Source organism: Pan troglodytes, chromosome 23 (assembly GCF_028858775.2).
Source record: "Pan troglodytes isolate AG18354 chromosome 23, NHGRI_mPanTro3-v2.0_pri, whole genome shotgun sequence".
In the NCBI taxonomy this organism is placed as follows: domain Eukaryota; kingdom Metazoa; phylum Chordata; class Mammalia; order Primates; family Hominidae; genus Pan; species Pan troglodytes.
In genome coordinates, this window is record NC_086016.1 from 28,158,402 (window position 1) to 28,172,602 (window position 14,201).

Sequence of the window (14,201 nt, forward strand, 5' to 3'; positions counted from 1 at the left end):
ACTGCTTCTGCCTGAAAGCCTTTTTTTTTTTTTTTTTTTTTTTAAATCTCCTGTCCCGAAGGCTTCATTGCGGATCATCTCATGATAAAGGTGTTAGGTGCCTTCAGCATTTGTTCGTACAATAAACGTGAGCTATAGTTCCCAGAAGCTCTTAATTCAGCCTCCTTATTTTAAACATACTCTCATTTTTTGGAGACCATCTCAAATGGTAGGAAGCATGGGGTCCAGGTCAGATATCACACTTGGTATGGACAGTATTTCATCATGAATGAACAAACAGACCAGCTGGTGGGTCTTGACTTCAGCCTTAGATATTCTGTGCAAGTTTAGTGAAACAGGTTCATGGGCAAAAGCAACCAGTGTGCAGATATTATAAAAATGTAGGATTAATAAGCAGCTATACTTCCATCTTTGTTATTTGTCCTTGTGGCTAGTTCTTTTCCAGATCAGAAGCTTAGGAGGAGCTAGTAAGGATTGCCGATAATCTTAGGCTCTTATAAGATTGTCCCTTTAGATTCTTCGCTGTTTTTTTTTTTTTTCTCCCACATTGTGACACTGTGATTAAGGGTGTAACAGTAGTTAGCAGTGCAGTGTTGGGTCATGCCTGCTGTCTGCTTCTTCCTCATATAAACTATTGGCCTAATAAATGCAGATCTTCCTGTTAAGGTAGAAAAAGCATTGAGATTAGCTATTGTAATAGAGTCTGGCAGAAACTGAAAGACAAACTCTGAATGAAGAGAGCTTAACAAAAGGACTATTTACAAAGGTGTGAGGAAGCCCCAAGGTATAGATGGCGCAGCACCTAGGGAATAGCAACAACTGAGAGCAGTAACTCCTGCAAGGTCTGAAGGGAGAAAAAGAGGGTGCAGTTGCTGGAATCCAGAAAGAAAGAGAGAGAGAGAGAAGCCTGATAGGAGGAGCTCTGGCCTTTGGTTGAGAGCTGGAGCCAACACAAGGAAAGGCAGTAGAGAGAAATCCAGAAATCCAGGACAATAAGTAACTTCAGCTTCCCTCTCTTCCCTCCTTCCTGTCAACTGTCAGTTGCATTCCCTATTGGCTGAGTCCAAGAGAAAGCCATGGGATAGGGAACCCATTGATGTTGTCCATACAGATCAGCCCCCTGTATGGACAGAGTGGGTCAGAGAGCAGGAGCATGTGGAAGAGTAAGGAGATGAGAAGATGCCCAGCATGATTAGACATCAAGGAGGGAATGGGTCTCTAGTGCTGGGGAAGAGCCCTTTGGAAGAGGGTGAATCTGAATGCCGAGTCCCCCCGTGGGGCTAGTACTCATGGAGTCAGCCAGGGTAAATAGTAAACAAGAACTAACACCAGTGTGTGCTTTGATTAGCTATTGGGCTATAAAGACTTTCCTGAGTGCTGGATTCAAGTAAAGATTGGTGTTTAGTCAAAGTAGGTGAGGAAGTACTCAAAATGTAAGTGAATGGGTGACTGTGTTCCAATAAAACTTTTTCCCTGTACAGAAACATATTCCCTTGTTTTGGGGATTAGAATGTGAACATCTTTGGGGACCATTATTCTGCCTCCTACAAGGCCGTTCACAAAAGCTGCTTTTGTTCCACTGCAGAGTCTTTTTCTTTAAAAGGGCTAGATAGTAAATATTTAGCCTTTTCATGCCATGTTGTCTTTGTTGCACTACTATTATGGTGCAAAAACAATCACAGACAAAAATCTCTATTTATAAAAATAAATGGTAGGCTAGAATTGGCCCATGGCTGTTGCTTACTGACTTTTCTTCTGTTGGATTCACCAAGCATTGTCTGAGAACTTCTGGTCTGACTGAGCTTTGGGGCTGAAGGATGAATAAGACTTGTTCTTGGTCCAGAAGGGATGTTGGTCACTGCCTGGACAAATGCATGTAAATAGAAGCCCCCAGGGTGACAGGCTTTTGAGGGTGGGAGCCAAGGAGCAGCAGGTGCAGCTCTTAGAGGAAACAGCTTGATCTTCTAAAAGAGGAATTGTCCAGATTACAGCAGAGAATACTGAGAAGCCCCAGCCTGATGATCCAGATTAAAATGATGTCCTAGGTGTCTGAGGTTTGCAGTTTGGCTGTCCGCACCCACCCACTGAACAATTGCATGCTGATTAGGAGCATGAGCTTAACAGGCCTGGGATCAAAAGCTGTGTGACTTAGACAAGTATGTCAAGTTCCTAATCTCTAAAATGGAGACACATGGGGTAGGTAGATGAGATTGTGTGGGTAGCATATTTGTTGAATGGAGGGATGCTCTCTAAAGAACAGCTGCCATCGTAATTAGTATTGGAGTTTCCCACAATGCCCTGGGAAGCTGCCCTGCTCCATGTCTGATTTGCTAGCACTCACAAAGAACATACAGCTAATGCCTTGCTTGTTAGCAATAACAATGCTATTAATAATAGCAGTACTAGTTGTACTAAAACAAGAGTAGCGGTAATGGTTGCTACCACTTAATTAGCACTATCTATTTGCCAGGAACCATGCTGAGATCTTTACAAGGGTTATCTCACTTACTCTGCTCCACAACAGAGCCCCATTATTTGCCACATTTTAGGAAGGAAGAAAGGAAGCTCAGGGAAGGCAAGTGACTTCCCTGAGATCACACAGGGGCAAATGTTGGAAGTGGGATTCACACTCATGTCTGTCTAACGTCAATAACCATGTTTCCAAGCCCCTGGCAGCACAAGGATAACACACTCTTTCTTGTGCCTCTTACTAGTGTCCAGACGGCAGTGGATTGTGGCAGCAGTGGCCGAAAAGAGATGTAAGTTAACCCCAAGTAGAACTGAGCAGCTCACAAGGGTGAGCCCCTGGCTCTCTCTGTCCAGTTTGCAGAGGGAACATCCATGTCCACTTGGAGAATTATCAGTGATGCCCATGAGACTAATGCCTTCATGGTCATAACCTATAGCACTAGGAACATCGTATTGAACTGCCCTAGTTCTTTTAGACAGAAAGAAGCCTATGCCTTCTCATGCTACTGTCCTCAGACACCTTCAATGGCTCCCTATTGCCCCAGAACAGACTTTTTACACTGATGTTTGTATTCTGCACATTCAGACCCTTGCTTTCCCCTCCAACTGTGATTTCTGGTTTCCATATTGTTTATGCCCCGACCTTTATGACCTCTGTACCTATGTGTACATGATTCCTTCCACCCAAAATTCCGTTCTTCAGTCCCTGCGTGGCCAAACCCTAACCTTCAAAGAAGATGTAGCTCAACTTTCACTACTTGATGTCTTTCCTTAGGCCTCCAAGAAGCAAATCAAGGCTCCCTCTTTGAAAGAAAAAATTATTAATGCTTTATAGAGGCACAGAGGGTAGGTTTTATTAGAACCTACCATTACTAATGCTTTATAGAGGGACAGAGAGCAGGTTCTAGTAAAACCTACCCTCTGTCCCTCTAGAAAATATTAATAATTTTTAAAAATTTTATTGTTATTTATAGAGATGGGGTCTTGAGGACAGGGTCAATGTTAAGTTCACGTGGACAAGAACTGGTGCTTGGCATAAATAGAGCGTCCTATTAAAAAACTATATATTATAATATATATACACATACACACATATAAATAATATTAATAAACAAATATACACACATACATATACACACACATATACATAATGTTGAATGAGTATATCAACTTACGTGGTCTCATTGAGGACCTATGACGACCCCCTCTCTTTCTGTGCCGCTTTCAGAATCAGGGGACATAAAAGTAGAGTCCCTGTTTTAAAGATGATCCAGATAAGGTAAGGAAGGAGTTAAGACCTTCACACTTGATATATTCCTTGAACACATCAAATTCAATGCCAAACTTTACTCCTAAATTGGAGAGACCTCAACATTTGTAGTGGAGTGTGTATCTCCCCAAGGAAGAGTGCCATGATTAATAGCATGGGCATTGGAATAAAAAGGAACAGGGTTTGCATCCCAATTTCATCATTGACTAGCTGGGTGACCTTGGCCAAGACCCAAATTGGCCTCTCCAAATCTCAGTAATTCCATCTGTGTAACTGTGACAGCACTGGCTCCTACCTCTCTGGGATGGTGAGTGAGGTTATGCAGGTATATCACTTAGCACAATGCCTGGCTTATGCTATGGGTGAATATCTAATTATTGCTGTTACTGTGATTGTCATTGTGCTGATGGTGTCCTGCAATCTTATTCTAGGGATAACGTCTCCATCCTCAGCTCCCAGCCAGAGGGCAGCCTGCAGTCCTGGTTGAGCTGTACTCTGTCCCTGGCCACAGATACTATGAGGACTCCTTCTCGACAGTCAGCCACCAGCAGCCGCATCCTCAGCCCCAGGTAAGAGTATCTCCTTGCTGCCTCTGGATGGCTAATAGCTTGAAGAATCTCAGACTTTGAAAGTTGTTGTTCAAGTCTTTCATTGTCTCTGGCATAGGCAAGAACAAGCATGGTCCTGAAAGTCTGAGGTATAACTCTGCCACTTCCTAGCTGTGTGACTTTAGGCAGATCCTTTACCCTCTCTGAGCTTCTACTTCCTCATCTGCAATACATGGAATATAATTTTATTTACTGATCCAAATGGTTGAAGCAATGAGGACCTAATGCAGTCCTCTCCAGAGCATGGTTTTCCAGATTTTTAAATAGCACAGGGTGAACATTTAAAAAAATAGTAATAGTTGTTATAGTTGCCTTCTACTTAAGGCACATCATACTCTTTTTTCCATTTATGGGTAATTACAGGTTCAAAAAATTTTTAATAAACATATTCACTTAAGTTTTTTTAATGGAAAGTCATTATAAAGAAATTGGGCCAGATGATTTATCACCTGGAGATTTTAGCTTTATTCGAATTTTAGCTTTATTTTTAATTTTATAATTTCCTTACCACAGAAAGGGATGAATTCAGGTGTGGCCTGATATGGGAGCCTCACAAATCTACAGAATTGCCAACAACAACCGCCTCCAATAAATGGGCCTTTGGATTCACCCTTAGTTGCACAATTTCTATCATCCATCTTCCTTCTTGCTTTTCAGCTCCATTTCTCTGAGCTCACTTGGTTTCCCTTTTCAAGGGTGGCCCTCTTGTAATTAGGAGTTAATGGCCATAAGTCAGAAATTATGGATTAAGATATGCATAATTAAGATGAGATGCTCACAGTTTTTGTGAACAGAAGGCCCAATATGATAAGACTGGAAAAATCACAGACTCATGGAGCAAACCCAGACAACCCCTTCCTGACTCAAAACGTGTTTGCTTTGATGCAGGGGTTGTCTTTACAAAAAGAAGGGAGTGGGAGTTTATGCTAAACTTTTGGGCATATTTGGCAAATGGCAAATGTCTGGTGCATGTCTGCAGATAATCTTAGGCTGAAAGATTTGATGTAGAAAATATCAAAGACAGCCTCCAAGAATGGGTTGCTTCTGGGGAGCTAATTAAAGCAAGATTATCTGATTACTGCTCTTAATTAAAAACAAAGGCCTGTATGAAGAAGGGAATTGTGTCCTCTGTGAACTCCAAACTATGAGGACTTTATCTCTTCTGAAAACTAAATACCTTTGCTTTAGCCTGTCTGCCAGTGGCAGCAGGAGAATTGGAGGCAGCCAGAGAAGAATATGAATGCTCATTAACATAATAACCAAGTTTCATAATTCTAATTATATTAGGGTGGATAATAAGGATCCTAACAGATGAATTGCAGCCTAACCTAAGTTGTTTGGCACCTGTTTGAATGGGAGATGGTAGGGTATTATGGTTTCGGTGCAGGATCTGAAGTCAGAGCTGGATTCCAATTCTTTTTTTTTTTCATTTGCTATATATGTTTAAGATATAATTGGCAATATCAATATTGCCAAAACAAAAAGTAGGCACTTTTTACATTGTAATGGCCTGTTGAAAAGTTTTAGAATTGTTATTCTATACAGAGATTCATCTTTAATCAGTGTTCTGGCTGCTTCCAAATTCACTGAATTCTCTAGCACTGGATTAGAAAGCATAATCTATAGGAAAACGTATACAATGTATAGTTTTTAAAGTCAACGTTTTTAGAACAACAAGACAAACCAGTACATATAACTTTCAATAAGCATTTATCAAATGCTTACTATGTATGGACCCGGACATAGATTAAAAAATAATATTCCAATTCTTTACTTGCATATCTGCAGCTGTGAGATTTTGGAGAAGCTGCTTAACTTCTCTGTTCATGTTTCCTCCTGAGTAAATCATGATTGTTGTCAGGGGTAATGTGGTGATGCACAAGCCACTCTTTACTCAGAGCCTGGCACCTAGAAAGAGCCACAAAAAATTAGCCATTTTTATCAGCAGCAGTAACTATTTGATGCCCGGAGGAATCCCAGGAGATGGACTTCACTGTCTATCTTCATGTTACGGAAGAGAAATCTGAGACTCAGAGAAGGGGGAGCAACTGATCCATGCATAGATGGTCTTACAGCTCCTGCAGCGGCCCCTCAGGCAAGGTGGGTCTTCAGCATCTCCCAGAGAGCCCTATCCAGAGTCTCTTTCCCTTTTCTCTTCCCTTTCCCCTTCCAAGTTCTTGGGCATGTTCAGCTGCTGTTTGGAGTGAAAGTGCTTGCATCAAGAACAGGGAGGGGGCAGGAGGCAAGGGAGATACTTACACATCTGTAAGAAGGGATTTCTTGTCTGTCTTCCTCATGGCCACATCCCCAGGGCTGGCTCACAGTTGGTGCTCAATAAATGTTTGTTGAATGAATAACTGACCAGAACATCAAGGCTGGAGCAGAAATATTAATTGTATTTGGTCACAGCTCAGCATTGATTGTGGCGCAGAGAGGATTGGTAGCTCACTAATAGCACAAAGTAGGTAAGTGGAAGAGCCAGAGTTTGAACCTAGGTTGGAATCCCACCAAAGCCTCTATTTTATTTGCCATGCTACCACAGCTCTCTGGCATTCATCCGGGAGGTAGATCACTCACCTGGTAAAGTTTACTGGAAAAATCTGACCTCTGTTCATTAGTACTAAAACTGCCTAAGGATTATTATTCAACCTTCAATGTTCAGCCAAGACAAAGTGCTACTGAGCACCAGATCCTATGACATTAAGCCCTAAAAATTATGAACCCCTTCCTTTGAATATGTTTACAGCTTGAGGACTCAAGGCATTCTGAGTTGCAAAGGACCCCGGGATTATCCAGCCCAACTTGCTCAGTGTATAGATGGGAAAACCTGAGGTCTGCAGAGGGAAATATCTTATCCAAATTTATGGTATGAACTGACACAGAGTACAGGTGTCTTGACTTCTAGCTCTTTTTAATTGCACAAGCAATCTATGAATACTTCTCTCAAAGAACTCAAAATATATCAGAAGGCTGAAATCCCCTTGGCCACCACTGCAGTCTTAAGCTTCCTTCTCAGAAGGATCCATCATCTTCAGTTTGGTGTATATCCTTCTCTATCTTTTTTTATATGTATATATCATAAACATATACATGTACTTGTAGTAAATATATAGCATATTTGTGGGATTTTTAAAAACATAAATTATATAATTACATGTAATGCTTTTCATAAATTTTTACAATATACTTCTTTCCCTCAGCAATACACCTTGGAGATCTTTCCTTACCAGTATGCATAAGTTCATCTCATTCTTTGTAATTCCTGCACAAGCTGCCATGCTTTATTTAACTATAGTGTCTTTATTTCACTTTTAGGTGCTTTCCAGATATTTGATATTAACTTGTCAAGCTTTGAAAAACACACATCCTTATAAACATGGGTAAATGATTCTCTGGATCAAAGGGCATTTGCATTTTAAACTCTAATAGATATGAATGTCCTTTCTGCTAGGAGACTGTATCATAGTAGAGAACAAGACTCCTATTTATACCCACTCCCATATTACCTGGTGCGTGGGAAGACCCAATAAATGAGCCTCTTGGATATATCCCATTTGACTGAGAAAGAAGGTCACTCTAAAAACAGAAGAGAGGGAGAAAGCAGTCTTCTGCCAACAAAATAAAAGCATTCCCCACATTATTTATAAGGGGATGTCAACTCAAGAGAAATACACCTAAAGCGTTATGATTTACAGCCTAGGAATCATGCTGCTGCCGCTGATAAGTGCAAGCGCTTCTGGAGACGAAGACACTAAATTACCTTTGTGGCCACAGAGAGGGAGTTTATGGGCTGGATGGTGGCAGTCACACTTTGTTCAGGAGTTTCTCTTAACATCTGGCCACAAGTGGTGCCTGGGCTGTCCAGGGTCTGGCATGCTTACGTCAGTCCCTGCTGCATGCCTGGCCTCTCCTTCTCGCACTCCTTCCACTGCTCTGTGGATGAGAGTGCGAGGGCAGTGAGGCGCTCCCAACTTCTTCTTACCCTTACAACACATTGGGCTTCCTGAGCAGGGTCTAAGCCTCATTTCTTTCTAGATCCTCACCCCAAGCCCAGTAAAACCCTAGCCATGGTCACTCACCCTGTTCTGCAAGGTCCACATGCTGACAGGCATGACGACCTAGCTGTAGAGACTGCCAAGGTATTGTCATCGGGCAGTCGCTGTTCTCATTTCCTGGGCAATTATTCCAAACCATCCTGACTTCCCTCTGATCTCTCCCCATCACTCTCAGGAGGTACCTCCACTTCTGTTTCATTCAAAGTAAAATAATAATGGCTTTAACTTCTGCTGTGATGTATATGCATTCATCTCTATCTGCCCCCATATTCCCTCTGGTCTCAGAAGATGAGGTCCAGTCCTGCCCTGTCTGAAGCTAATTGGGATCCAGGTCTTCTTTCCCCCTAAAACACTCTGATTCATCTAGCGTCACCTCTGTCTCTTGTGTCCTCAACTTTCCTTGTTTCAGTTCTTCCCCCAGAGGTTATAAACAGCTGAGGTCCTCCCCATCCTAACCATGTCCTCATCCATCACCTTGCTGTCCTATTGAGTTACTGTTTTTCCTTCCTTTTGATTCGAGCTTCTCAGACGTGTTGTTAATAGGTACCATCTTCACTTACTCCACATTCATGCCTCAATTTACTACAGCCCAGAGACTGCCCTGCCACTCCATTGAAACCTTTCTCACTGTGTCAGCAGCTTCCAGAGACACAAATCAGGGGAAATTCTCTAGTCTTTATATTTTCCTGGACTTTTCGCCACTGTTGAACATTTCATGGAACTCTATCTGCTTGGCCTTGACAAGATTTCTGTTCCTTGGTTCTCCTCAAACTGCTCTTCCCTGGTCTTTGCCTCACGACCTTATCTCCAAATGCAGGGTTCACAGGTTACTGCCCTCACCTGGCTGATTCTCTCTCCACCTGATAGCAGGCAATTCTCCTTTTGTGATTTTGGCTCTGCAGCTTTCAGCAGGTGACCCCTAAATACAGATGAACATCTTTATATTCTCCCAAGTTTTAAATTTATGTATGTTGTCTTATTGTCTATAGTGATCACCAACCAGGTATCTCCCTGATGTTTTAACTCAGCATGTCCAAGAGGAAACTCATCCTGCCCCACCAGCCCTGTGTTATCAGGATCATTGAGTGGTTCTGTTATTCATAAAGCACCATGTTGGAGCCCTTGTTATCTTAGGTTATCATTCCCCTCTCTCATCCCCATATTCAACGAATCCGTAGGTCTTGTATTCTACCCCCCTACCCAAACAAATACTCTTTCTGCTTCTCTCCGTCCCCCACTGCCAACACCTTTAAGTCAAGCTACCATAATTGTGCTCCTAGACTCTGGCAAAGACCTTTCAACTCCACCCTCCTTTAGTCCATCCTCTATACTTTAGCCAGTTTGATTCCTCTAAAAGGAAAATCTGGTTTCAGTGGCTCCTCATTGCCTACAGCAGGGGTCCCAGAGTGCAGGTTGAGGGCAGAAGCATGTCGTGGGCTCAGAAAGTTCAACAGGGCCTGACCAGCGGGCCTGGAAAACATACTTCAAGAAAGTAAAGGGTAGATCTGTTTTCTAATACAACCTCTCCTTTACTAGTTCCTGACTATGAGGAAGTTACAGTCTCCGAGTCTCAGCCCCTCCACCGTTAAATAGCCTTTAATAATATTCCCTTTGCAGAGCTGAAGAATTAACAACTGTAGAAAATTAGCACTCTAGAGTGCTCATTGGAAGGCCTGCCACCAAGTTGGTGTTTAATAAGCAGAAACTCCCTTCCATCCTCTGTCCTTCATCCCAGAGCAGGCCAGGTAATGCTGCTGTGCCAAAGGCATGGATGCTGACAGGCAGGACTAGGGAAAACTAGGACTGGGTGCTCCACATACCAGAGATTGCAGAAGTGGGCTAAACTCACAGCAGAAAACCATGAGCACAACAGAAAACCTCTTGGCAGTGAAAGTGGAGTTTTGGTGAGCTCAGTTTTAAATATGTTAAACTTCGTGTGTTTGGGGACATCCAAAGAGAATTGTCCAGAAGCTTTTTAAACTCTGACCTGGAGCCCTAAGGAGATACCAAGAAACCTCTGCGTAATGTTGGGATTCTTATGAGTGTAGGTGACATAAAACCCATCAACCTGGCCAGAGTAAGAAGGAGCATTTATTGTTTCCTGTAGCTGGGAAACCAAAAAGGAAAATCTAGCTTCAGGCATTACTAGATCCAGGAATTCAAAAATGATCATGGGGATTTGGTTCCCCACCAACCTCTCTGCTCTGCTGTCTTCTATGTTGGTTTCCTTCTGGGGCAACAAGATGGCGGCCAACAGCTCCAAACTCATGCCTGCACCATTCTGAGTCCAGTAGTAAAGAGAATTTCTCTCTTCTTCACAGTTTTCACAAAAAATGCAAGCCTGAGTGAGCCTGAACCAGTCAGAATGGACAAGGGGACTGAAGGAGCCTCTTACCTTTGGCCTAAGTCAGTCTTCTCACCTGGCTCTTGGAAATTCCCACCAAACCATGAGAACATGAAGGGAGGAGGGGTTCCCCAAAGGACAATGAAGGGCCTTACCTGAAGCAGGAGAATGAGGACTTGGTAGATGAAAACTATAAGCATAGAAAATGTTTTCCACCAAGGGGGAAGCTGAATGAACTACAGGAATGGGCAAGACTATGAAGAGAAAGAATGGTGGGGAGGAAGGAAACTTATTAGAGTGTTTGGGGTCCCCATTCAGTAACCTTGGGAAATCTAACGAAAATGGTGTCTCCTGATCAGAGACTTTATTTATCCCTAAATTTCAATGGCCAATGTATCATCACATAATTAGTGATGCTGTGCTTTGAATTTATTACCAAGCCTGGCTTTCTGCTGTTGCTATTGGACTTGTACCATATTGCAATGTGAGCATGGAGATTATTGTATAAATTATTCTCACTCACATAATCATCGTGATTTTAATTACTGTGTAATCTTTGCTAATTACTGTTGTATGTATCATTTGCTTTGGTGCCGATTTAACACAACTGCTTTTCGTTTGGCTAAAAGATGGCATTACAACTTTTCCTTTTTGCAGGGGAAAATTTGCTTTCTGTAAACATTTGCAGCCCCAAACTCTTGGCTTGCAGTTCTTGGTTTAAAAGGAAAGATCCAGACCCTACCACCAACCCTGTTTGTTTTTATTTGGGATAAGGCTGGCTTGAATAAGTAAAAAGGTCTAAATTACACAGTATTGTCTTTAAAAAAAAAAGTTGCGTTACTTTCAAAGAAGGGCAATTACTCTACTACAGACAGGAAGCCAAAGATGGGTCATGTGAGGGCTGCTTAAATGATGAGATAAGACTCGTTTGTAATTAGTTCATTAATTATGGATATGTGAATAAATGGTACTTAGCTTTAAAAAACAGCTCGTTCCCAAAGTGGGGTAAGCATCTGATGCTAATTTTATTTCAATAGTACATTTATTTACTGGTCTCGGCATTCTTAGAACTGGAGCTCAGGATAATTTTAATCCATCCTGGAAATACTTAATGAAAGGGCCTCTCATGAATATGGTTTTATGTCTTCCTAGGACATAAGGAGTCTTTTTAGTTTTATCAGTATTAGGAAGATTAGTGGAAAAGATTTTGAAACTGAATGCACAGAAATATTAAATGCAAACACATTAACCATGGACCAAAGGCCTGAGCAAGTGAAAACAGGTGAAGTCTGAATGTAGACACAGGATTTATCCTTAGGACCCAAATCCCTCTCAGACAGGTATTTATAGGAAGGAAGGCTGTTTCCTGTCTAGAACTCGAGGTCTTGGATGGTAGGTCTGTGGACCTTTTAGAAAATTTGAGGTTCACCTAAGCTGCAAGTTTGTAGAAAACTATTTGGATACATCATTGATGGTTCAGAACATTCTTTTATAATCTGTGGTTCTCTGATTAAGCTAAGGTTTTGTTACGCAAATTTACCATTGAAATATATATACAGGAAAGTGGATCTTGAGGAAATTTTCAAAAAATTGATCATACCTAATTAATTTGTAATTACTAACAAAATCAAGACTGGACCATTACAGTGCCCCTACAACTTCCTTGTGCCCATTCAAGCCACCACCTCCTCCTTCCTCAAAGAAACCCACCATCCTGACTTCTAACACTGTATATTAGATATGCCCCTTTTTGAACTGTGTAAATGGAAGCATCCAATATGTCCTCTTTTGTGTCTGGCCTCTTTCTTTCGATATTATGTTTTCAAGATGCATCTACACTGTTGCATGTAGCAGTAATTCATTTATTTTCATTGCTCTATAGTCTATATCAGTGGTTCTCAACTGGAGGCACTTCTGCACCACTACCCATCTCAACAGGGGACAGCTGGCAATGTCTGGAGACATTTTTGGCTGTCATGCTACTGGCATCCAATGGGTAGAGTTCAGCGATGTTGCCAAATGTCTTACAATGCACAGGACAGGCCACATAGAATTATCGGGTCCAAAATGGCAATTATACCACCACTGAGAAACCATAGTCAATAATATGCCATTGTGTGAACATAGAGTAATAATTAATTTATTCTATTATTAATAGACAATTAGGTTGTTTATGGTTTCCCATGATTATGAATAGTATTACTGTGAACAATCTTGTACACATCTTTTGTTGCATGAATATACAGATTTCTGTCGGGCGTATACTCAGCAGTAGAATTGCTAGGTGTGTTTTCAGCTTTGGTAAATACTGTCAAAACAGTCATTCCAATTTATGTAACCATCAGCAGTGAATGAATGTTCTGGTTGCTCTAAATCCTTGCCAACGCCTGGTTTTGTTATTTAAAAAATTAGCTATTCTAATAGATGTTAGTAGTTTCAAATTTTCATCTTCACTCACATTTCCCTGGTAAATAAACCTTTTTATATGCTTATATCTTCATTTGAATATCCTCTTTAATGAAGTGTCTGAGAAAGTCTTTTGTCCATTATTTTTATTCTTCTTTGGTTATCCATCTCTTTTGTATTGCTCTGTAGTTCTTTATGTATTCTAAATGCATGCCCTTTATAAGGTATGTGGGTTTTCTTCCACTCAGTCACTTACCTTTTTCACTCTCTTAATGGTTTATTTTTATAAGAAAAGTTCTTAATTTTAATGTAACCCAGTTTATAATGTTTTCCTTTATGGTTGGTGCTCTTTATATACTGTTGAAAAATTATTTGCCTACTTTGAAATCATGCAGTATTTTCTTATTTTTTGTAGACATTGTATTGATTTACCTTTTATATCTAGATATACAATGCATCATGAATTGATACTTATTTGTGATGTGAGGTAGGGCTCATTGTGGTGTGAGGTAGGGCTCACTCTTTTCCATATAGATATTGAGTTGGTCTAGCACATATATTTTAGAGAAATGATACTGTCCACATTACACAACAGTATAAATTTGTCATAAATCAAGTGATCTTATGTATATATGTCTGTCTATTCTATTTCACTTTTCTATGTGTCCATCCTTGAACCAATATAGCATTGGAAGTATAAGTTCTCCATATTAATTATTCTTTCAGGTCAGCAAATGACTCTCAGGGAAAGTGCCACATCATACTGTATTCACCTTCAGTGTATTTCCCTCTTTCCAGGATTTGGCCTTTTGAGTCCTGGCTGCTTTGATGGCTTCCCACTGTCCTTAAATTTGAATTCTACTTTTCTGGCTTTCCAAGTAGCTCTGGTGCAAGCTATTACATCTGGAAGCTGAGTGCTGAGCTAGGCTTTTATTCTCTTACATAAATAAACATTTTTTTTTCCAATGTACACTTCCACCAACAGTGTATAAGCATTCCTTTTTCTCTGCAACCTCACCAGCACCTGTCTTTTTTTGACTTTTAAATAA

The 14,201-nt window shown here is 41.0% G+C and overlaps 1 protein-coding gene across 7 annotated transcripts in view; it reads left to right on the forward strand.

Moving 5' to 3' along the window:
• The window catches only part of MYO18B (myosin XVIIIB), a 316,003-nt gene that overhangs the window by 259,229 nt on the left and 42,573 nt on the right, over window positions 1–14,201 (forward strand). For all 7 annotated transcript variants that reach the window (XM_054675970.1, XM_054675972.2, XM_054675975.2 and 4 more), the window contains 2 exons: window positions 2,715–2,759; window positions 4,171–4,308. In XM_054675970.1, coding sequence (XP_054531945.1) covers window positions 2,715–2,759; window positions 4,171–4,308 — 183 coding nt within the window. The remainder of the gene's footprint in view (window positions 1–2,714; window positions 2,760–4,170; window positions 4,309–14,201) is intronic.